This window comes from Danio rerio, chromosome 14 (genome assembly GCF_049306965.1).
Source record: "Danio rerio strain Tuebingen ecotype United States chromosome 14, GRCz12tu, whole genome shotgun sequence".
NCBI classification, from domain to species: domain Eukaryota; kingdom Metazoa; phylum Chordata; class Actinopteri; order Cypriniformes; family Danionidae; genus Danio; species Danio rerio.
In genome coordinates, this window is record NC_133189.1 from 26,788,393 (window position 1) to 26,814,899 (window position 26,507).

At 33.2% G+C, this 26,507-nt stretch overlaps 2 protein-coding genes across 3 annotated transcripts in view; both read left to right on the forward strand.

Moving 5' to 3' along the window:
* On the forward strand, positions 1-25,102 carry smyd5 (SMYD family member 5). Its single transcript, NM_001004614.2, is given in 13 exon segments — positions 1-252; positions 567-675; positions 7,814-7,953; positions 10,713-10,834; positions 11,066-11,135; positions 13,163-13,267; positions 13,473-13,535; positions 14,315-14,385; positions 14,902-15,008; positions 17,193-17,249; positions 17,432-17,526; positions 20,185-20,255; positions 24,774-25,102. Coding segments are annotated over 13 exon segments (1,248 nt in total). The 5' UTR covers positions 1-159; the 3' UTR covers positions 24,919-25,102.
* Positions 1-26,507, forward strand: part of atp7a (ATPase copper transporting alpha) — an 813,847-nt gene that overhangs the window by 101,617 nt on the left and 685,723 nt on the right. The window lies entirely within an intron of this gene.

Below are 26,507 nucleotides of genomic sequence, written 5' to 3' on the forward strand. Positions count from 1 at the left end.
CACCATTTACGTTTACAGCAGGCAGCACGGATAATCACTCCCAGAATGAGAATAAATCTCTCAGTACTCAGGCGAATGTTAAAAAAAGAAAGGCGATCTCTCTCTCGCACACTCATTGGTCAGGTTGAGAGGTTAGAGGTTAAAATGTTAATATCCAACATGGCGGCCCCCGTAGATGACATGTTTTCTCGCTGCGTGGATTCTGCCAAAGCAAGTAATTGCGTGGATGTCCGATTTATCAATAATGTCAAGGTATGTGACAGTTATCCTGTAACAGAGATTCACCCTTATCAAACAATGATGTTTATTTCTGTTTTATCGAGCAGCTCAGCTTTGATTATGGTAATCGAACCCCTCCCAAGTCAGCCGGCTTATTCCTAATGTATGACACAAGTCGATTATCTGTTAAATAAAGACAACCTAAAATAAAAAAATATTATTATGTTGTGACGTGTGTTTTTAAAATGTTTTAATCGTAATTTGTGGTTCAGACAGACTAACAATTCAAATTAAAATGTAATAACTCATATTTATATTATTGATGTTTATGTATTTTTTATTTTCAGGGCAAAGGATTATTCGCTAAAAAACCTTTCAAAAAAGGAGACACTATTTTTATTGAACGACCTCTAGTCTCCTCTCAGTTCTTGTGGAATGCCTTGTACAAATACAGAGGTGAGTGCATAGTATCCTGTATTCAGATGTTCATCATTATGTTGGTGATTTTGGGTTCTTTTTTAGGGACACCTTGCTAAAACCTAGTAGAACCTTGTTTTATTTTCAGAACTCTCTTAACCCCGCAAAGATTCATTCTTCATGTTTTTGCTCTCAACAAGATAAAAAAGTGCCACATTAGTGTAGATTTATTTGCTGCACTTCCTTGATGTGAATAAATACTGACATAAAGAAAATACTATATACAGTAGTATAAGTGAAAAAGTGAGTATTTTTGAACCACTCTGTAAAGTATGTGAGTTAAGCTGTTGTGCTACTTTGTGCTGCAGTTGCTGTGATAAACCAATCCAGTGGCTCCCAAAATGGGTGTCGGGACCCACTGGGGGGTCATGGGACAATGACAGGGTGTTGCTTGGTGATTAAAAAAAAGTCAAATAATTTTTATTAAACTATTAGAATTACAATATTTTATCATAACCCACAGAGGATAAAGGTAGTAGTTTTTATTAGTAAACAACAACAACATGCAAATGAAAAGCCATCAGCCCTTGCATAATTTTTTTAAAGATTAGTGTTTACGTTAGATTATCAACACCACAATAGTGTCAGCTGCAACAGATTGATTTTATAGCACCAGGTTAAACTTTCTGACACCTTCATGGCAATCAAATACATTAAAAATAAATACAGGCCACAAATGAATATTGAGAATTGGCCACCAGTCTCTTAAGTTGAGGTTAATATTAAATAATCTAATGAATAAATGACTATAAAATAATATGGTTGTTAGACTGTTGCACTTTATGTTGTCAGTATGCTCGTGTTTATATTGGCCTATTGTTTTATGAGCACGTTTGCATTATTATAACCATATAAGAGGAATTTGGGGATCATGAGTCGCTGGCAGTGTAATTTTATTGCTAAACAGTGTTAGTTTATTAATTAACTATTGAAGTCTTAAATTGCCTATTCTACAACTATAGTTTATTATGTGCTATGTCACAGTTTACTGTAGTGCAAACCAATGTATGCTGCAGTATTCATTACAGTTTATACATTCCTTCTAGTTAATGCTACAATGCTGTAGCCTTAAATAACAAAGTGTTGCAAATACTCTAATATATTGTTGTACTCTTTACTTCATAATGCTTCCAAAACAAGTATTTTTCCATATAAAAGAAATTAATAATGTGGAATATGCAGAAAGACTTTTAATTTTTCAGTAACCTTGGTCAAACGCTTCCGGTGAACTGTATGCCATTACAAAATGGGCACGTTTTAAGGTCTTTTTTTTTTTTTTTTTTTTTTTAAATCAACAATCCTTACTGCCTAATTGATATCCGATATAAAGTGGGTCTCAGAATGTACAGGATGCACTGCAGTAAATTAAAAATTCCATGGCATTTCTTTAAAATATGAAAGATTATTTTACCCAAGTATTTTACAAGAGTTTCTGCTGATCCTGATGGGCATGTGCATGTAAAATTTTCATCTTGTTTTATCCTTCTACATTTAAATGAATGCTGAAGTCTGTTTAACTGATTGCATTTTAATTAAATTGCAACATTGGTGCTGTAAAAAGAACCGTATAAAATTGAAAAAAATCACATTAACCATTCACCGCAAGTTTATGTGAAGAAACACTGTGCATATATCCTATTAGCTTATTCATATGGGTATCCTGTTTCACCACACCCTAATGGTGCTCTGCCGGATGGATATTTGTTGACTGGCTGTGGAAGCCATTTGAACTTGGTTTTAACTCATTGTCATTTTCAGGAATCCAGTTTTAGGTGATTTGAGTTTGGTTATATGGTTAATTATCTTGCTGAAAATAGTACATTGTGCTCACAAAAGGATAGACGAGGTCAGCAATAATACTTTGGTTGACTATGGTAATTAAAGGCACATTATTTAAAATGTATTACACACACACACACACACACACACACACACACACACACACACACACACACACACACACACACACACACTATATGTATGTATATGTATGTTTGTGCATATATATATATATATATATATATATATATATATATATATATATATTTGTTCACTTATGTATTTATGTTATCACTGACACACACACATCCTCAATATCTGGTTTGAAAACAAAAAAACACCTAAGATGCTTTATTATGCTCTGAGTTTTATTAAACATCACAGAGAAGCATTATGAATGGATTGATAATGTATTTAAGATGATAAAACAGTGCTGCTTTACTAGCTGTCGACTGCTTATGTCAGCATAATGAAAGTTTAGCTACTTGCGTGTCATGTTATCATTCATCAGCAATTTCTTCGGCAGTCTGTGATTCTTTTACTTATTCGACAGCTTTTTGGCTGCTTAATACTACAACAATAATAATAATAATAATTTTGGAATATTTTAGCTCATCCATGAACATTTCTGCAGGAGTCCCATAGGATGTAATAAAGACCACAACTTAAATGATTCCACACTCAGTCACAGCGTCATCAAACCATGGGTGTTTCTCAATTCCAAGAGCGCAGAGAGTGGACTTGCGTTCTTGTGGGGACCGGTCTTGCCAGGTGTCCTCAGAAGAGCAAACTCGGGAGACCGCGAGAACAGAGAATGCGCCCTCTGAGAAATGAGATGCTGCGTTTTCCCCTAGTTCTTCCTGATGGTCACATGACCTTTATGCATTTTTATAGCATTCAAACATAGATTTATTGTTTTTCCCCCTTCACAATATATACTATGCATAGACCCTACAAATATAAGTTGCACAATACAAATAAAACGATATTTTGATATGAATTTCAGCAAATAAGCACCCTTAATGTGTTTGCGCCTTTATTAATATTTTCATGGGAATATTTATTTTTACAGTCTCATTTAGGGAAACACCTGGGATAAATAAGTTTTATCTTTGAACTTTAACAATAAATCTATATAAAATGCTGCGCTTCCCACCGCATTTATTTGGCTGCAATAACTTCTGGGACTTCTCAAACTAGTTTTTCGCTCAAGTCTGCTTCGGTGCTTCCTTGATATCAAGAACCATTTCGGGAACATTCATGCGTCCTCTGTTCTTGTAGTCTTGAGCTTTGGAAATGAACTTTGGCAGTTGATGATGACGTTACATGAGGAATCAAGATCGCTGAAGAACGCATATTGAGAAACAGCCATTGCCCTTGTTTGTTGTAAACACGCTCCCTCTAGTGGTGTAAACTTCATACTGTGCCTTTAAACAGTATAATTCAGACTGAGGGGCTAGTTTGTGCCAAGAAAGTATTATAATCTGACAGCAAACACCTAGACTTATCAGATGCAGACAGCCTCAGTTGTAATTAGTTGTTTGAGTTAGTGTAGAGTTACAGCTCAAACCAGTCTGGTCATTCTCTGGCATCAGCAAAGTGTTTTTGCCCACAAAGCAGCTCACAGTATATTTTCTTTTTTTTTTTTAAACCATTTTCTGTAAAGCCTGCTGTGCATGAAAATCCTATCAGATCAGCAGTTTCTGAGATACTCTGACCAGCCTGTCTGGCACCAACAACCAAGCCAAGTCCCTTAAATCACCTTTCCCTCGCAGTCTAATGCACAGTTTAGATGTCAAGGGTCAATTGATCAAAAGAAATTCAATGTGATTTTTGGCCATCGGACAGGATCAGATCTTGAATACAGTAGGTGTTGTTCAAACGAAAAAAAATATTCTCAGAAGGACTAGATCACAAAGTCTAATCTTTCTTTTGATCTGGATGATTTCAAATATGAAGTGTATGTTCTTTTATTCTGATCCCAGCATTAGGGAGGATTTCAGGAACAAAAATTGAATAAAACTTTACAATTAGTCAAAAATACATAATTTCCATTATGTTATGTATTTTTTATTTTGTTTACTATTGGACATGCAGCCTCTTTATGATTGAAAATGCATGTCACAAATGTGTTTTTATTTTTATAATCTATAGACATTTTTCTTAGAACGCCAAATTTCCCATTATGCTTTGTTTAAGGAGTATACTTAGATCTTCCGGTCAGCAGCTGATGCGTATAAACGGTCATATTTGGACAGCTTTGAAATGATAGTTAGTTTTAATCTATTTTACCTGCTTTTATCATCTTTGATCTAATACTGCTGTCGATCAGCGCCACCTCCTGGAATGGTTATTTAAAAAAATGTGATCTAATAGGATGGAAACCACCACCTTGTTTAGTGTGTGTATTGAAGAGTCGCTGAGCTAACAGCTGACAAGCCGGGAAAACACACACACTGTAATTCTGACGGCAGATATGTGAACTAGGAGAACGTTTTTCTCTCGCGCTTGAACCACATCTGACAGATTATAACGGCTTTAACACACACCATTTAATGTTGTGTGTCACAAAAACACTCCGTAATCCACTCGGAGGTCGGAGTGCAAATTACCAGTTGAAAATGCTGTAAACAGAAGTTCTAAACATTATACCGGAAGACGCTGGTCACTATGGCGTCCTCCATGCAGCAGCCAAGAAAAAGGTCTATATAGCTCCACATTAGCCGCTTTTCCACTATCGTGCTGAATCGTTCTTTAAACAGAACTGTTCCATTCCGTGCCAAACCGGGCCAGACAGCACGGATACGGTTTCATTTTCCACTGTCGTGCTGCGACAAAGCTCTTTAAAACATTACACAAAACGCATCAGTAGTTGCCTTGGTAACGCAATGTAAACGGCTCCCTTTGTTCAATTAAAGTTAAATAAGAGCCGAAACTATTTATTTATTTATTTTTCATAAAAGCAAAAGCATGTGACTAAACACTGTTATGCCGCTCTATCAAATAGGGGTGCTAAATGTGCACCCTTATTTATTTATATGTTGCGCAGCTCTGGCTAAATTTTATTTGGAGGGAAAATTACCAAAATGTAACGTGATGATTAAAAATAATTGGAGGGGAAATAAATAATATTTAAAATCTCTGAACATAACAGAAAAAAAACAATGATAAGACAACAATAATAGTGCATTTGCATCATAGTGGCAAAAATATCATTTTGGACAGGCCTTGTCAAAGGTGAGCGGGCACTTTCACTAATAAAAACACAGCACATAAATTATTTCATTTTTAACAATTAATTAAATTACACTGCGTATTTAGGCTATATCAAAAGTTGATAATGATATAAAATATACTACATTTTGATGGTAAAATGAAACCATTTAAGCGATGGCTGTTATTTGTTTTACTATTCAAACATTAAATAACGAATGCAGCAAGTGAAAAAAAACGAATATGAAACAACACATATATTGCAGGATTTAAAGCATATAAAGCACTAAAATGCTGCTTTATTATCTTATTATTTTGATCATTTTATTTTTATTTTTATAATTATTTTTGTGTTCATTATTAACTAACAAGCTGTAGGCGAAATATTGCTAGACGTTTTAGAAAATATTTGCGTAGCTATATTAAAGATCACCACAAAAAAAAAAAAAAAACACAGAAACATGTTACATGCCTCATAAATGTCATATAACTTATGTATAACTGAATCATATAATTGCCTATAGCTGAAATGATGAAAATTGCTCATTTTGTTTTTATAAAACATTTGTCAAAACGTATTGATATTTTTTGAGTAAAAGCAATACTGACATTTAAGAATCCATATTTATTTAATTCATTCATTCTTTTGACTTGTTTATTAGTGCATATGCTATAATATAAATCATACAACAGTACCTTGGACAGTTACAGTGCCGCTCCGTAAAGCTTTCAAGCAAAGTCTTTTGAACGGCCGACATTACAACACGAACACGCCGTCCTTCAGGTGGTCTCGCCGGTATTAACAAGCTGTCCTGGCTTTGAATTAAAAAGTGCAATTATTTCCTCGTTGTTAAAAGAGTCAGCAAGTTCGTGTTCCATGGATATAGTGATGTTGTTGTGGAATTTGGACATCGACGATGCAAAGCGTGATTTTATTCGCTTTATTCGATGCGCAGCAGGAAAAAAAGTCAGCAGCACAAGTCGTTGGCATGTATCTCCCGAATCAGAGCGAGTTTTGTGCTGTGAAATACAGCGCTGCGTGCAATAAACTCACATTCAGCAGGCGAAGTAGGTCTGTATTCAAGTCAATAAAATAATAACTTTAATGAATAAAATATCTTCGTTAGAATGTGATGAGTTATTCACTTCTCTGCCAGGGATGCTCTATGGTTTTAAAACCCTTTTCAAACTGTATCGTTTAGACCTGGATCATTATTTTATATTAAATGCACTGTAGTTTATTGAGGATGTCTGATGACTAGCGCGCTTCTGCTGAACCAGCTGTGGTAGCTTAGCAACCGAGTCGCGACGTCAACACACAGAATCTGTCAGCACAGTTCAGCACGGTTGTCTAACCGTGCCGAGAATTCCGGGCCGAGAACGGTTTGTAATCGTGCCGCGCCGTTCCAGGCTCAAGTGGAGAAACAACCGTAACCGTACCGAAGTGTTCTTAGAACGGTTTGGCACGATAGTGGAAAAGCAGCTATTGATAAACGTTGTTGCCGCCTTTAATTTTAAATGAATAACATTAACTTTAAATGCTTTTTTCTACTTGCATTACATTAAAGGGTTTTAATTTTTACTTAATAAAATGAAGAGTTGTAAAAGATTTAAATTAATAGTTTAATTGAAATGAAACTGAGATGACTTGATGAATTGAAATACAATTATGATTCAGTTATAAAAAAATAAGGCAACATCTTTTAAAAATATTATTACTATTTGGTTATTACAGAGTATTAGACAAAATTGTGATATCTGTTCCCATTTAGAGCATTTATAATATAGAATTGAAATTCTAAAAAAGTTGATCTGGATCAGGGTGATACAAAATAAAATATTTGCTGGCACAATAATGGGACAAAATGATTGATAACAAAACATGGGATTTCCAAATCCAAGTCATTGATATTCAGATTTAACCCTTTGAACAACTTGCCCCAGCAAATCCTCTTGACCATGTCTGGATACATAAAGTTACTTATATGTGATTGGCTCATAAAATGTTTGTGTTTACAAGTAGCTAAACAGGTGTACCTAAAAAAAGTGGCCAGATATTATTATTATCATTTTTTTAAATGCTAGTGAGATTTCTAAAAATGTCTTGATGTCTGTTATTCCCCAGCATGTGAATACTGTCTGCGTGCTCTGGAGACTGCAGAAGAGAATGCCAGAAGGTTGAGTGGTCTGCCAGCTCTCATCTTACCCCATCCTGAGTTATGTAAGGTGCGACCTGATAGACACCAGGCCTGTCCACAATGTCAGGTACGTTTGATTTAATATATTCCCAGGTTAGCTTTGATGTAATCTACAATGTTATTTAATAGAGGGTTTGCACTAACATCGATATTTAGCCAGTTAGCATTGATTGCATGGTTAAAGGGATAGTTCACACAAAAATTACAATTTACTCACTATTTACTTACTCACCCTCAAGTGTTTTCAAACCTTTATGAGTTTCTTTTCATCTATTGAACACACAAAAAGATAATTTGAAGAAAGCTGAAAATGTGTAACCATTGATTTCCATAGTAGTATTAGAGAAGCCAATAATAAAGAATCTCTAGCTCATTTTTTTGGGTAAAATATCCCTTTATTATACTACTGAGTATGTTGTTCTGCCTATTATGCTGTCTAAATCTTGAAAACTTCCAAATAATATAAGTAATTAGTAATTAGTAAGCCGAAAAGGTTCACTTTAATATTTTTTTAAAAGATATAAGCAGTATAAATCTCAGTCTAATATTTCAAATAATTGACTTGTAACAAACATGATTGTTGTCTCGATTCTTACCCCGAAAATCCTGGTTCAGTTTGACCAAACACCTTTTGTACCACAGACAGTTTCTTTCTCTCCCTTCTGCTTGATATGTTCGAAATATTGGTGGTCTAGTACTCGAAATGAATGTTTTCCCCCATCTGACTACTTAGTTAAGTCCTAAACATGACAAAATATGATAATTTTTAGCTGCAATGTTCGCTGTTCAGTTTTGAGGCATTGTTTATGTTCTGCTGTCCAATTTTGTGGTCTCTTACACAGATTTGGTGATATTTTAAGGCCTTTAGGAGACAATTCTGAGAGTTAAAGTAATAATGAAAGTCGCGAAACATTGACATAGTAGATAGTGCTGTCAACTCACAGCAAGAAGGTCGCTGGTTCGTCCTTGGTTGGGTCAGTTGACGTTTCTGTGTGGAGTTTGCATGTTCTCCCTGCATGCGTTCGCGTGGGTTTCCTCCGGCTGCTCTGGTTTCTATCTCAGTCCAAAGACATAAAGGGCTAAATTGTCCGAAGTGAATGAGTGTTTATGGATGTTTCCCAGAGATGGGTTGGAGTTGGAAGGGCATCTGCTGCGTAAAACATATGCTGGAAAATTTGGTGGTTCATTCCACTGTGGCGACTCCTGATTAATAAAGGGACTAAGCCTTAAAGAAAATGAATGTATTAAGTAATGAAATCAATGACCTTATTATAACATCGTAACAGACAACTTTCCTAAAATGCAAAGAAACATCTGTGTTCAATCTATATTTCCCCCAAATATGACTTGCTAATATGATGTTACAATTCTGAGATTTATTATTAATCTCTAGCTTGTATTGCTGGGTCAAGTATCTTATGCAGTGCAATACAATAAAAAAAAAAATAAGAACAAGAAAAAAAAAACAAGAGCCATGACCTGAATGTAAAAAGATTTAAGCAGTATTTAAGCAAATATGAAACTATACACTTATTCTGACCTGCACTCATTAAATTATAAATAAGTGATCGACACTCGTATTTATAGAAAGGGATGAAAAACTTATTTAAGACTTGTGTATATTTTTTAAAATGAAATATATATTATTAGAAAGGGTATTTTAAAATGATATTAGAAAACGTTTTTATTCAGGAAATATTTTCAGGGAAATGTTTAAAAAGGTGTCTTCTGGAAGAATTTTGAAATATTTATCATTGAACAAGCTAAAATATTGTATATGACTCTTTTCAGTGTTGTTGTATTTGTGCTTTTTTGTACAATGATTTTTTTTTTTTAAGAAACTGATATGTTTTTATGTTGAATATTGTATTTTTAGTATAGGTTTTGCCATTAGCATAGCCAGTGCTGCAGACATAGCATTAAAACATAAAAAAAGATAAGTGATTGTGTAAACTAGTTTATATGTTAAATTAATAAAAATATATTTGACGCATGGTCTTTTTTTATTATTAAAAATCACACTTTTAATATTTGGGCTGAATTATGATTAAAATGTTTAGATTGCATTACTTAAATTGAGGTTTTTAAAAATTTAGGTAAATTTTTTTGGGCTATATAAACACTATGGACTAAACTAAAACACATTTTAGTGGGTGTCTGTGTGTTTTTCTGTTTTTTAATTGAATTTTAATTTGTTTTTAAACTCCCTCCTTCCCAAAATAAGATAAAAAGATCAAATGCTTTGATGCTTGAAAACTCCTTTTCATCTTGACATGCTTCTATTGCCTTTATATTTTCTTTTTTCACTGGGTAGAAGCATCTGCCAAATGAATAAATGTACAAGTGAATCTAAGACTTAGAGTACATGCTATTAAAAAGCCAACAGAAGATGTAGTAGATGATTTAGCAGACGTTTTGTCTGCAGTAGAAGTTTTTAATTAACCTGATATTGTAATAAGTTGTGTAGCAAATACGTGACCGAAGGCTTGATGAGAAAAACATTTTTCCATTAGATAAATGACCGTACAAAGAATGCTGACTAAAAATCTGACCAATTACATTTTCCACTAAGTAATCTGCTGACTCATGTTGTTTAAATTTCATGTCATTATGACCTGCAAAATATGAACTTGAGAAGTCTTAATGTAAAAAGTATGTTTTTATTTATTTAATTATATTACAAGTGTTCATTTTCAGCAGTAATTGAGTACAGTACAGGTTCTTCAAAAACATGATTTAGTCATTTAATTCAAATGCTACTGTCTACCGCTGTGTATATGTGACTCAATCCTGAATGTTGTTGTTGAATGGACGGTTTTTCTTCAGGTGATGTACTGTAGTTCTGAGTGCCGACAGGCTGCAATGGATCAGTACCATAAAATTCTATGTCTTGGCCCATCCAATGATGATCCTGATCATCCGGTCAACAAGCTGCAGGATGCGTGGAGGTAAATGGTATCTCATATGCTGAAAGTTTTATGCAGAAGTGTTGCAGTTCATTGCTTTGTCAGTAATTGATTGCTGTGGTTTAAAGACTGTTGGTGCAAATTAATTCTTTTAGCATGCAAGGGTGGAATAGTTTTCTTCAAGGTTATCGTTAAATATTTTGTGTGTGTGTTTGTGTGTGTGTGTGCGTGTGTGTGTGTGTGTGTGTGTGTGTGTGCGCGCATATTATGCAGGAGTGTACACTTCCCTCCCGAAACCTCCAGTGTCATGATACTGGCAAAGATGGTGGCCACAATCAAGCAGGTTATTATTATTTTTTTTCCTTGTAAATCATGTGACTATTGAGGTATGCAGTATTTCGAAAAAATAAAAATAAAAACAGTATTTTGGATGTAAGTATTTTTTTGTGTTTGATTCCTTGGCTGGTTTAGGCTTGTTTTATATATATATATATATATATATATATATATATATATATATATATATATATATATATATATATATAATATATATATATATATATGTGTGTGTATATGCATATTTTAGAGCAGATCTATACCTGACCGGTGAGCCGTCTGACAAAAAAAGTGCCCTTCAGCATCAAATCAGCTGGATGCGAGACTTTTACTGCAGTTGTGCAGTTTCACTTTAACTCATGAACGTTTCATTCATGCCTTCGACACACTGGTGTATTAGACGCAAATAAGGAGTAAGGACTGTTGAGAGTGTAATGGAATTTAATATCGCACACCAAATGGAAAAAAAAAAAAAAAACTTTCGCGTTTCGCGATGCGTGTGTGTTTGTTTGTTTGTGAGCGCTCCTTTTCTCACAGCCGTGTGTGTGGATCTTGTTTGAAAATATGGTGAAAAGTCCTTCATGACGGTGTTTCCTGATCGCTGCGTTTACTTCAATAATGCTACTAATGTATGCATACTCTACATGTCTTAATTCCATTTCTCTTTAGTCCAGTTATGACTTTAGTCGGATTAAGGTGATCAAAAATCGCTGTTTCAAGCTTATTTAGGCTTACAGTTCAAAATTCATGTTTAACTGAATAAACAGTTAGTAAACACAAGAACATCTTATTGAACATCATTTATTTTCTTCACCAATTATCATAGTAGAACAGTTTCCCAAGCAGTTTGTGATGCATTTTGGAAATAGGAGATGAGCCCCTGGTCTAATGCACCTGGCTTGAGAAACCCGCTCTCAAAGACTTATTATTTGGGTAACACACATGCTCTGAATGCCTTTGGCAGATTTTAAATGAGCCATTTTAATCTAGATTAATTCTGAGATTAATCTAGATTAAAAAAAATTTTCTAGGCCGACCTATTATATATATAAGACTCAATTTGGTTAACTAGGCAGGTTAGTGTATTAGTCAAGTTATTGTATAACGATGGGTTGTTCTGTTGACTAAAAAAATAGCTTAAAGAGGCTAATACTTTTGACCTTAAAATGGTGTTTAAAAAATTAAAAACTGCTTTTATTCTAGCCAAAATAAAACATATTTTATAAATAATCTGTTAGCCCCCTTTTGATTTTTTTTTAATATTTCCCAAATTATGTTTAACAGAGCAAGGAAATTTTCACAGTATGTCTGATAATATATTTTCTTGTGTAGAAAGTCTTATTTGTTTTATTTCGGCTTGAATAAAAGCAGTTTTAAATTTTTTAAAAACAAATTTTAAGACAAAATTATTAGCCCCTTTAAGCAAATTTTTTTTCTCGATAGTTTACAGAGCAAACCATCATTATACATTAACTTGCCTAATTATCCTAACCTGCCTAGTTAACCTAATTATCCTAGTTAAGCCTTTAAATGTCACTTTAAGCTGTATAGAAGTGTCTTGAAAAATATCAAGTAAAATATTATTTACTGTCATCATGACAAAGATAAAATAAATCAGTTATTAGAAATAGGTTTCTAAAACTATTATGCTTTGAAATGTGCCGAAACTATATTCCCTCCATTAAAGAAAAAAAATAAAAGCAAAAAAATAAACAGGGGCGCTAATAAGTCAGGGGGACTAATAATTCTGACTTCAACTGTGTGTATATATATATATATATATATATATATATATATATATATATATATATATATATATATATATATATAAATATTAGAATAAGAGCAGTTTTAAATTTTTTAAACATCATTTTAAGGTCAAAATTATTGATGTCAGCTCTCACCTTTTTAACAGCAATTATGAATTTTTTTGTATGATAAATATCGCACATCCCTCAAAATGTGTCTAAGAGGATTCATGAATGAACATTTGTTGTGTGTGTATATAACAATTTTTTTACATTTCTTTTCCAGACTCAAGATAAGGAACGCTGGCAGAGGTTGTTTACTAATTTCTGTAGCCGAACAGCAAACGAGGAGGAGGAAATAGTTCATAAATTACTGGGAGAGAAGTTTCAGGTAAATATAAAGTCCATAATCCTTCATCTGATGGACATTAGTAAACATCCCAGTGGAAATATTTAGTCTGGAACACCACGTTTGCCTGTTTGTAGAAAAAGTATGTAGAAGTTTGTACAGTAGTAACATTGATTAGGGTTTTTATCATGTGCATTGAGTTACGGTTATAAATCATCAAATAAAATAGTCTTTTTTTTTTTGTCAGGGACAGTTGGGTTTGCTGCGTAATCTGTTTACCACAGCATTGTATGAAGATCGTCTTAGTCAGGTATCTATCCATCTATCATTTCATTTAGTCTCATTCTAATATATCACTTATTGTTTCTGTCTTTTTGTCAATTTATAACCCTTGTCAGTTGTTTTGTCCGTCTCTCTATATCCCTTGAACTGTCTGTCATTCTATCTATGTCTTTCTATCAATTATGTCATCATTATTCTTTCTGCCCTCCGTTCAATCTGTCTGTTTTGTCTGTCATTCTGACATTGTATTATTCAGTCTATCCATCCTTTATTTATTTTCATAGCATATGCGCTATTGTTCACTCAATCTTTCATTCAGTCGTTTCGTCTCGTCATTCATTCTACTGTTTTGGCAATCAACAGTGTTATGTTTCTTCTGTCTAAATTTGGGGTCAATGCAAAAATTATTAAAAGTAAAATAAAAAAAGTATAATCTTTCAAAATATTTCAGTTTCAAATAAATGCTGTTTATTAAATAAAGTGCCCAATCTATTTATCTGTCTATTGTCCGTCCGTCCATCCGTCCATCCGTTGCAAAAGATTTCTGTTTCAAGTAAATGTTGTTCTTAATGAAATCTTGAAAAATAAATGACGTTTCAAAAAAACAAGTTTTTGTCATTATTGAAACAAATTTTATTCAATATCAAAGTGAAAATCGTAAGTTGGACCCCAATCCAGTCAACTTGTTTTCATTCTATATCTGTCTCTCACTTTATCATCCATGTTATCCTAAAAAAGTAAAACTCATTCACTAAATTCACCAAATAGTGAAGCTGTTAGAAAAGAGAGTTTTGTTCTCTATTACAGTGGTTCACTCCAGAGGGATTTCGCTCTCTCTTTTCACTTGTTGGGACCAACGGTCAGGGTATCGGCACCAGGTAACATTCAATCAATTCAAATGATCACTCAGTAATAGGGCTGCACGATATTGGAAAAATCTGTCATTGCGATATTTTGTTTTTCTGCACTACATATTGCGACATGTATATCATTTCACCAGATTAATTTATCAGCTTTCGTTATTTGGAAAGGTTTCATTCATTTAGATTGACTGGGATGATCAAGTCTTTTTCATCCAGTGGTTTTGCATAAATTACAAACATGTATAAATACAACAGAGCAGAGATAAAAGGTAAATAAACATTGCATTAGGATTTTCGGTTGAGTCTAAAAGTATTCAGGTACAGAAATTTAACAATTCAACATAAAATAACATGGTCATCAATGTAATAAAATTATATTTTTATTTTTTAAATATTTAATAAATGATTTAATCCTGTGATGTGACTATTGCACTCATTGCGATGTCAATGCTAAACAATATATTGTGCAGCCCTACTTAGTAATATGAATTCCTCAAGTAAGTAACTGCTGTAATGCTTGTCTGTCTGTAGTTCTCTGAGTCAGTGGGTTCATGCCTGTGATGCGCTGGAGCTTCCCCGCCAGCAGAGGGAGCAACTGGATGCGTTTATCGACCAGCTTTACAAGGACATCGACAAAGGTCATTTTTCTCATAGACTCCCACCTGTTTACAGAGCGTAGACCCTCACACTTGCTCACACATTGATCTGTATACCTGCAAAGACTGAATCCATCTCTGCGTTTGACATCTCCTTCCTCAAGCGCAGCGGAGACAGAGACACACATTTTACCACTTAGATGGCCATCGATCTGTGTAAAATATTATTGTTTTGTGCAGGAGTGTGAAATAAATACAACAGATGAAAGCCTTTCATAGATCTTTCTCTTACTTTTTCTGTTATAGGATGTGTTAAAATAGAAAGTTAATATTATACAAAATTAAAAACAAATATATTAATAACAAATATATTTTTATTTAGAAAAATTAAGGCACTTTTAATCTGGTTTATATATATATATATATATATATATATATATATATATATATATATATATATATATATATATATATATATATATATATATATATATATATATATATATATATATAACAAATTTAACCTTATATATATTTACTTTGTAATAAAGTGTAAAATACATCCAAAGAGATCAAAATCTTTCATAGATATTTTTTTGTTAAAGATAATTATAATTGTGTATACAGTTGAAACGAGAATTATTGAAACCCCTTTGATTTTTTTTTTTTCTTTGTTTTTAAAATATTTTCAAATTTATCTATAACAGAGTTAGGAAATGTTTTACAGTATGTCTGATAATATTTTTTCTTCTGGAGAAAGTCTGATTTGTTTTATTTCGGCTAGAATAAAAGCAGTTTTTAATTTTATCAAAACATTTTAGGGTCAAAATTATTAGCCCCTTTAAGCAGTTTTTTTTCTCAATAGAAAAATTTCATCATTGTATGATGGTTTGTTCTGTAGACTATCAAAAAATGTAGCTTAAAAGGGTTAATAATTTTGTAAAATGGTGTTAAAAAATTGAAAAACTGCTTTTATTCTAGCTGAAAAAAAAACATAAGACTTTTTTCAGAAGAAATAATATTATCAGACATACTATGAAAATTTAAGACTTTCTCCAGAAGAAAATATATTATCAGACATACTGTGAAAATTTCCTTGCTCTGTCAAATATCATTTGGGAAATATTTAAAAAAGAGAAAAAAAATCAAAGGTTGGCTAATAAATTACTTTAACTGTATATGTATCTATGCATCCATTTTTTCTCATTACTATTATACTTTTTTTACTGTTTTAATGTAATTAATTTGATCAAGTAAATTAGGGCTCTAATGCATTTGATTGATATTTTCCCAATTCACTTTTTTTCGTTCCTTTTCAACTAAAAATTTTTCTGGTATACGTTTTAGTAGTTACATTAAATTTAAATACTCTAATCAGGCACTTTTCTGATTAACTGAAATTATGAAATATGTCAAAGTTAACAACGTTACAATTTGTAACAGTGTGTAATGCATCCAAAGAGATAAAACTCCTTTAATAGGTCTTTTTAAAAGTATTTTATTGACCATTTTCACAAGACTGTTATGATGTGTTTAACGGTCGTCACAATCAAATCTTTGAAAGTTTTAATATTTAGATTTTTTTTTTTAAAACTTATGAACATTTATATGCATTTATATATGTATTATATCATATTTACCTCAAATTACAAAGTAAAAAATTACCGCTCATGCAAGGTGTTTCTAATGTCTATGGGGATGAGAGTAAATTTGACGTTATTTTTTCCTCTGGCTCCCAGTCCCATTTTTTTTTCTTTTTTTCTGAAAGTCTTGATAACACCATTAAGGAGTTTTTCTTTTTTTATTTCAGCAAATAGGATTGTAAAAAAAGATTTGCTGCGCTCTAATTTTACCCAACTATGATGACTTCTGCTACTGAGAAACCTGGAAATGTAAAAGGGTCTATTTATTGTTTTAAAGAACATATAAAAATAGAAAGCATTCATATTAAAAATGTATGTAAAATTTATGTTCCAGTAAGATTCAGTAAATTAGGGCTCTGTGAGATTTAAAAAAAAAAAAATTTCCTAAATTCCATTTGTTTCATTTAAGTTTTTTATTTTACAAGACATAATTTTACAAAAGTAATCGAAACGTGCCTAAAACCGCTCAAAATTCACATATAAATTCCCACTTTATTGACATTGTAAGAAAGTGTGGAATAAATGCAAAGAGAAAATAGCCTTTCATAGATTTTATTATTGATTTTATTATTTTCTCTTACAGAAACCGGCGATTTCCTCAACTGTGAAGGCTCTGGTCTTTTCCTCCTGCAAAGCTCCTGTAAGAACTCTCTTCATTCATATTGGCATGTCGCTCAGTTTATACAGCTGTGATATTTTAATTTTGCACTGAAGTTGACTTTGAGTTGGGAAAAAAAAATCAGGTCGCTTTAACAAATGAGGCCTGTCTTGTTGCTCTACAAAAAGAAGCGAAGATTTATGAGCTTTTCCTCTGTTGTACAGGTAACCACAGCTGCGTTCCCAATGCGGAGGCTTCGTTTCCAGAAAACAACTTCCTCCTTCACCTCACGGCCCTCGGTGACATCGGCCCTGGAGAGGTCAGAGGCGGATGTTAGATAATAGACGCTAAGCTGATTCTCGGAAAAAGAGGGCCTGATATTTGAAAGCCTTGAGTGTTTCGTTGTCGGTAGGAATTACAGTCTAGACTCTGGAGATCGGAGCAGTTTTGGCAGCTTGTCAGATAGATTGAAAAGGCCTACATCTGCCTGCCTTCATAGCATGCTACTGTTCACAGAGATTTATTTCTTAGGTTTGTTTTTTTTTAACCGTATTAGCTGGTAGATGACAGCCAATCACGAATTTGTTATGGTGTTCGGTATTGAATTGTAGTGTGCGAATTAGTGTAGGCGGTGTTTACAATTAGGGGGTGGAGATCTGAAAGCAGTCAGCTGCGCACAATTTTGAGATAATTTGATATTTATAAAACGTCCCGGCCGATTTCATAAGAACGTAAACGTAACTATTTTGCGGATTGTCAGAAAAGTGGCTAATTCACACAAATTCATTAATTTAGTTCAGATGAAAATGTACCATTTTAAAAGAAGGCATGCCCTCAAACCCTATACCCTTACCCTAGCCCTCATTGGGTGATGAGCAAAACGTATAAAATGCAAATGAATACGAATTAGACACAAGTACGAATTAGTTTTTTATGCGCACCTTTGCTTTAACTTTCACTTTTGCAAAGTGATCTTATAATGAATTTTGAGCAATTTCTACACATTTTTTATAAATGAAGCCTCTGTTGTTTTAATCTCATACATGAAAATGCTCCTTGATAGTTTCAATTTACAAATAGCTGTAAACGCGTACGCATTTTTTTGTGCGCATATTCGTTTTAACTATCACTTTTGCGAAATGATCTTGCAACAAATTTATCGCAATTTTTACACAACATTTTTAATAAATGAAACCCTTGCTGTTTTAATCTAATGTGTGAAAATACTCCTTTATAGTTACAATTGACAAATAGCTGTAAATGCATACGCAGTTTCTTGTGCTCACGTTCGTTTTAACCATTTTTTTACAAAATGATCTTACAATAAATTTAGAGCCTTTTCTGCACAAAATTTTTATAAACAAAGCCTCTGTTGTTTTAATCTCATGTGTGAAAATGCTGCTTGATAGTTACAATTTACAAATAGCTGTAAACGTGTATGCAGTTTTTTTACACATGTTTGTTTTATATCGAGTTTTTTATCGATATATAGTTTTTTCTGCACATGTTAGTTTTCTTTGAATCACAATTATGCACATTTAAATGACACCACTGTTGTTTGTTATTGCATGCATGAAATTACATTCAGACATTTTAAATTACAATAAAATGGTTCATATTTACATGAATGCACTATTTCACGTATTGTCAGAAAAATGTCTGATTGGTACAAATTCATCCAATTTAATTTGTTTGAAAAAGTGCTGGAAAAGAGCAGACCCCACACACTTCTTTTTTTGTCATCCTTCAGGGATGATCAAGTGCTAATTACCCCCTAAACCCCCCCTTGTAATTGCACCCTGGTTATAGTTGATAAAGAGCTTCATAAATTTTTATAGAGTTGCTTAATTCTAGGTGTGTCTTAACTTTAGGCTCTTTGGCAAAGTGATATATTTATCATGCGATATATTATGCGAGAACCGCATGTTTTTAGACTGTGGGGGGAAACCAGAGGAAACCTACGTGAATGCAGGGAGAACACGAAAATTCCACACCAGCTACCCAGCGACCTTCTTGCTGTGAGGCGACAGCACTACCTACTGCGCCACTGCGTAGCCCACATCAATTTATATATAAATTATATATATATATATAAGTGGATATAAATGGATATAGATGGATATAGATGAGTAATGGTCTGTTCATGAACAAATTATGGACCATTTAAATGTGGTCATCTCAGTGGCCTATGAATATTTCCTGCATGTATCAAACTTTTTCATAACTGTAACAAGAGGCAATTCAGTCATAAATATATGTTAAATCGGCAATCATAACATAATTAATCAATATGTGGCTCTTTTTGGATTCTCAGAAGCTATAGAAATTAAATATGTTAAACAGGAAATACATTGCAGAGTGTCTGCGTGGTCTTACAAGTATTAAAAGTTGATTAAATCGATATAGAGAAATTTAAAAATTATTATAGTCTAAAATGCTATTTAAGGAATTTAAATTTGAGAATATCAGGATGCTGTGTCATCATTATTTCTGCAGTTCTATAGGCACCAACCTGTTGAATTAGCTAGATTTGATAGATTTTTATTCAGTGCATGAATAATGTTTTAGTTTTGGATTAATTTCTTGCATTAATGTTTAGTAAATATTCTGTAAGTTAAAAGTGTTTCCAGTTAAAACCTAAAATGGTTACAAGTCTAAAATGTATGGAAATAATCCTTAAAAGATCTTAAAAGGTATTGAATTTCACATTCTGATTCCTGTATATACTCTGCATTGGGTCCATTGTTTTCGTTTACATTAATCAAAATGTTCTATAGGGAGATTTTGGAGGGAAAATGTAATGTTTACTGAGTTTGAGAAAAAGTTTGTACTTTGCATTGAATACAACATTACTAAAAGTAAATGAATATGCTGGCCAATAAAAAACAGAAAACATTTCATAAATTTTGATTATAACATTTCTGTATAACTAAACTGCGCCGTTGATTGTCATAAATTTCTCTTTTTTTTTCTGTAGGAAATTTGCATCAGCTACCTGGACTGCTGTCAGCGAGACAGGAGTCGTCATAGCCGGCACAAGATCTTGAGGTAAACCATTGCAATCTCTTGTTTAAGCATTCTCTGTGAAACTGGCCAGCTGAGTCTACCTCCAGAGAGGATCAATGGCCTTAGTCCCTGGCAGCAGCTTTCTGGCCTGGAAGAACCACAGGGGCCACTGCTCCTGCTCTCCTATTGATCATTTACCTGTCAATCGTCTCCATGGCCAATCAGGGGCTGTTCAGAAATCCCACTTAATCTATATTCACTTTATTCCTGACTTCACCTTGAAAAGAACTGCTGACCTTCTTGCCTATGAAGTCGAGATCAGAGACTGATCCCCTTGGAATTGATGGATATTATTTATCTTCATTTGTTATGGAGTAAGGGTTGATTGGATGACATAATGGCAGATCTTTACTGGTTCGTTGGTGTTGGGAGGTGTATATACTGTAGTTATTATTTGAAGTGGATCATAGAAGAAAAGGCGTTATTCAGTAACATTTGTTTTATTGATAACTTTGTTGAAAGCTTTTGATACAATTGAAAGTTGACTGTGTGACTGTGTTGACATTATGTAAAGTGATATAACTGGGGATTAAGACTTTGTGACTAAGTTTAAGTCTACACTACACTGCTTTTACCTGGATTATATTTGCCTGACTTTTATTTACTTTCCGTCTCTTTGAAACATTGTGGCAAAAGTGTGGTCTGCTTTAACCGCTGAACAACAGCTTCCAGTAAACATTCTGTGTCCTTTGAAGAGAGGCAACATGGAGCATGTACAAACTGACATTAGTCTTTAATGAAGCTGTCAAAATGGACAGCATCTAGTAGACTGATTTCCTGGCTGCCATTTTAAAAAACTAAATCGAGGCTGCGGTGGGAAGAAACCTGGAAGTGTTGTTGGGAGTTACACAGGAATATTGTGCAGCTGGCTGTATATCTTATCAGCGAAGAGAAAGTGACACAAATTTATAATTTCACCACCTTCCCAGTGACCCGAAGGTCCATTCTAAATGAATGGGTAAAAAAGGATATATATAAAAAAGGATATCAGAGCTCATTTTCAGCTAAGTTAGGGGAAATGGCACTAGTTAGCTAACATTTTCTTTCCTAAACACACGTTTTAGATGCCATTTGTCAAACTCAAGTTAATTAACTGATTATTTCACTATATTAGACTTTTCACAATACTGAATTTAAAGAAAAACTGTCAATTTCCCACTAACATTTAAGGCACTGTGTATGGTTTTCTTAAAACAGCAAAGATTTGCAATTGTGTTAACGTGCTCTACAGAAATGCTTGTGATTGGCCGAGAAGGTATTTTTTGCTGTTTACCTAGCAAAAAACAAACACAGATGAGCGACCTGCTTGATGACTCGACTAATCTTCAAGGCTGCTGCACTCTCCAGTCTCCGTGTATCTGTGTTTGCACTGGGTGAAGAGCGGTAAACTGAATGCAAATACAGATACACTGAGACTGGAGCCCGAAGCAGCCGTGAAGATCAGTCGAGTCATTTGCGCTCAGCGGTGCATCATTGTTAGCGGAAATGGACATTTTTAAAATTTCAGTACCGGGTCAACACTATTTACAGACAACACGAGGATGTGCTACAGAGAGCTGCAGTGTTTTATCGCTCATCAGGTTACATAGGCTGAAACAGGAAAGCGTCCCATAAACTTACAGAATGATATGGAAGTGATGTTTACACCATTTCTGCATTTTGAAATCTCGACAACAGCTGGAGGTTTGTAGTGCACAGCATGTTACTGCAATGTTTACAGTGCTGGTCCTATACTTCCGGGTTTCTTCCCACCGCAGCCTTGCTTTGGTTCTTTAAATTGGCGGCCGCGTAAAATAAGCGTTGTGGGCTGCTTGATTATAGGAAAAATCATAATCACTATTATAATAATTATCACAGTTATTCAAAACGATTTGCAGTTGAGGTCAAAATTATTTGCCCTCCTGTGAATTATTTTTTTTAATAAATATTTCCCAAATGATGTTTAACAGATTCAGGAATTTTTCACAGTATTTCCTATAATATATTTTCCTCTGGAGAAAGTCCTTTTTGTTTTGTTTTTGGCTAGAATAAAAGCAGGTTTAAATATTTTAAAACCTGTTTTAAGATCAAAATTATTACCCCCCCCCCCTCCCTAATTCTTCTGAATTGTCTACAGAAGAAACTATTGTTATACAATGACTTACCTAGTTACCCAAATTTAAAATGTCATTTTAAGCTGAATACTTGTGTCTTGAAATCTAGTATCTAGTAAATATTATTTACTGTCATCATAGCAAAGATAAAAGAAATCAGTTAATAGAAATGAGTTATTAAAACTATAATGTTATAATCTTCTTTCCGTTAAACAGAAATTGGGGGAAAAAGGTTGCAAATAATTCAGACTTCAACTACAAAAATGCCTCCCTGTAAATAAGGGAAGGGAAATAAATACTATAGAATAAAAATATGAACCAAACTGTACTTCTAAGCATCTTCACTGTAAGAAAAAAACATTAATTCTAAATACAAAAGTCATTGAGTCAAGAGGAGTAATTGATTTTGTCTTTTTGTTGTTTGATTAATGATCAAAACAGTCAGCGGCAGGAATATTGTGCACTGTCACTTTAAGAGCAGCACGGTTCTGATTTATGGTTTCACTTTCACATGTCTCTTGATTCTCAACTCGTTTGTTTATAACACAAATGAGGATTAATATGAATAATCATTAAACACTGCATATAAACACATATTTGCATGTATTTGACCAAGCGCTCACATTAAGTTGACTTTAGATGTGTGTGCGCTCTGCTCGTCGCTGAGGCTGAGTGCATACACACAACAGCATGTGATTTCTTTCGTGCTATTAAAAACATGAATGATTCGAATGTACATCAATCTATGATGCACATCCCATACTGCAAAAGTTACATTACAGTACATGCTTTTATTAATGTTTACATGAAACTGAGCTTTGCAGAGCATCAAATGTTTAAAACCGGAAAGAGGGCGGTATGATGCAAAAATCTTTTGATCTCGATTAATGTTTTTTCATAATTGTTAGAAGCCAAAATCGTAATCGAAACTGAATTTTCGATGAATTGCACAACCCTAGCATCCAAACATCTGCTCCACACTGTCGTCCACCATGTCAGCTGAACTGGTCACTTGACTTTGTCACATGACTTAAGTGCTTCATTGTTTTTGAAAACTTTCATTTTCAAAGTCCATGCTGCAACACAAAAATGCCATTTTCAAATTTAACCACTTTGGGCAGCATTTTCAAAAAGATGTTTTTGTTTACTAAAAATGCTTCTCAGTGTGGACAGAAGGCCAAAACAGAGAGAAAAATATGTGTTTTAAACAAAAATGTATTATTGTGTGTAATGTATTATTTACATGGTCTAAATTGCTACACGGGAGTCTGTTACACAGGGTTTCCAGAGGTCATAGAATAAAAAAGGTCTTTTTTCAGACATTGAAAGTCAGGATTTTTTTTTGTCTGTTATGGGACATCAGTAGGCCCACATGGAATATGCGCATGCAAAAATCAGCAGATTTTTTCAGCCCAGTCTGTTAATTTACTGGTGTAACTGTGTGTAAATTTAAATTTATTTCAGTAATATTATTGACTAATATGAAAATGTTCATATGATTTATTTACAATAGTTTATAAAGTAATATTTTGACTTGCTTTGTTTACCAAATAAGTGGATCTAATTCGATTTACATTGTTTACTTTAAATTAAAGTTAAAAAGTTATTCATTTTTGTTTAATATATTTAGTTTTTAATTACGATCCTCCCAAAATCATTTCACATAAATTTGCAGATTTTTTTTTTCTAAATTCTCAGAGAAATAAACTTCTCTGGTAATTTATTGTAGTTTAAGCGCATCTTCTCTTATGAAATAAAAATTTTATTCTACTCAGTTATATGCGCATTTTTAAAATGTACAAATGTGTATTTTGCTGTTTCCATGAACCGTTTTTATGCGCATATCCAAAATGCACATAAAAATGGGTGGATGGAAATGTAGCTATAGTTAAGCTATGTTCAGGTAAATTTTTGACTTAAGTCAAATGCAATCTTGCCTTAAATTTTAGGATATATTTTAGGAGCTTTGGTTTCAAAATGACCATGGGCCCTGTTGTCAGAGCATCAAATTATTGAAAATTAGAAAATGGAAATGAATGGAAAACACTTAATTTACACATATATTATACAGCACACTGTAAAAAAAATAAAATAAATAAAAATAAATAAAACGGGGTTCCACACGAGTCCTTCATGTTGTCCCAACCAAATTGATTAAGATAACTTTATTGTTTTTTCAAATTTAACTGAATTGAACAAAAACAATTAAGTTTTCCAAAAGAAATTAACAAGTGTGTTGTTTCAACTCAAAGTTGTTTGAACAAGCAGCAAAAGCAATTTTGTTGAGTGTAAGAGGTATGCAACATTTTTAATTATATTTGTGTTTTCAAATTTTGTGCTTGACTGAGAACACAAGCTGAATTTTCACTTTTCACTTGATAAAGTGCTTTTCTCCTCTTGTTTTCAGGGAAAATTATTTATTCATCTGTTCCTGTCAGAAGTGCTTGTCCCAGATGGACGATGCGGATATGACATCAGAAGATGAGGAGGAAGTAGAAGGAGAGGGAGAAACAGAAGGAGAAGACATGGAGGATGAAATGACCGATGTGTAATCTGGTTTCCCTTCTTACCCAAACCACGCCACTTGTTTGTGGACCTCTACAAAGTGATCCCTGAAACCCACCACGGGGTGTAATACCCATAGCAGTTGAGACTCACAGTAGCACTACAGTTGTTTGGCCGTTATATAACCTTCATATCAAAGCCTATGCAAAATATAAGTGCAGTATTTTTATCATGTGCTTTTTGTCATGATTTCAACCATATCGTGTCTCATACAATGCAAGATATGCTTGATAAATCACTAAAGATGCTGGTTTCATGTATAAGGTTTAAAGGGGTAGTTCACTCAAAAGTGAAAATTGTCATCATGTACTCACTTGTTTCTAATCTTTCTATTAAACACAAAAGAAGATACTTAGAAAAATGTTGGAAATCTGTAATCTTTGACCTCCGTAGTGTTTATTTTCCTACTACAGAGGGCAATGGTTACAGATTTACAGCTTTCTTCAAAATATAAATTTTGTGTGTATTCAACAGAAGAAACTCATAAAGATTTAGACCACTTAATGGTATGATGGGTTTGTGTGTCATACTTCATAATAACTATTTTAAGGAATAGTTCTCCTCCCAAAAATGAAAAAATTTAATTTATTGATGCTCAAACTTTAAATTTTCTTCTGTTGCGCAAGTATGGTATTTTTTAAACAATGTTTGCAACCAAACCAACATTATGGTTGCATTGGCATTAATAATAATAATAATAATAATATTTTTTATGACTCATTGGTTGTCAATGTTTTTCACAATATATTCTCAAGTGTTCAGCAGAAGAAAAAAAAACAACAGATTTGGAAATAACTTTTCAGCATTGTAATTTTTAGGAGGTTATTTTAATCTTGGTGTGTTAAACTGGATTTTTGTTTATAAGGTGATGCTGTGCTGGTTAAAGGTTAAAGCTGCAAGTAGCTACGCACATGCACAGAAAACTATGACCAAGCATGAAACATGATCTGTCAGTGCACTTATGGGTTTTATTATAAAATGGCCATTCAAAAGAACATGAATTTTCCATTTTAGAGACGATGGTGTCATCAGATTGAGAGGAAAAAGCTTCCTGTTACTTCAATGTGACTGAAATTCAACCATATTTAATTTTGAAATATACATTGCGTAGTGTTTTCCTTTCATTACAATAAGAGAGAAACGTTTCTCTTAATAATATAAATGTACATTTTTAGATCGCTAACTGAAAGTACTTTTCAACTGACGACTTCTAGGTTGCTTCGGTGTTAAAAATATTAATTTATAGCCAAATAACCCTTTAGCCATTGACTTAATCATTTTTTTATGTTGCTGAAGTAGCTTTTTAGTGCTTAATGTTCATATAATAAAAGTGGAGGCAATAATAACAGCGGTTCTATTCAGTAAAATAGCATACAATATAAATTTCACAAAAAAAAAAAAAATCTCAAAAGGTGATGTCCTGTAAAATCAGGTTAAATTTATTTGTACAATAATTACCACAGTCTATAATGTCTCAGAGCAGCGTTGCATAAAATGCCTTAAATCTTTAATGAGAAAGGCAGAAGTAAACCGCTGTTCTTAAAAACAGGTCAAACATTATAAATACAATATTTTT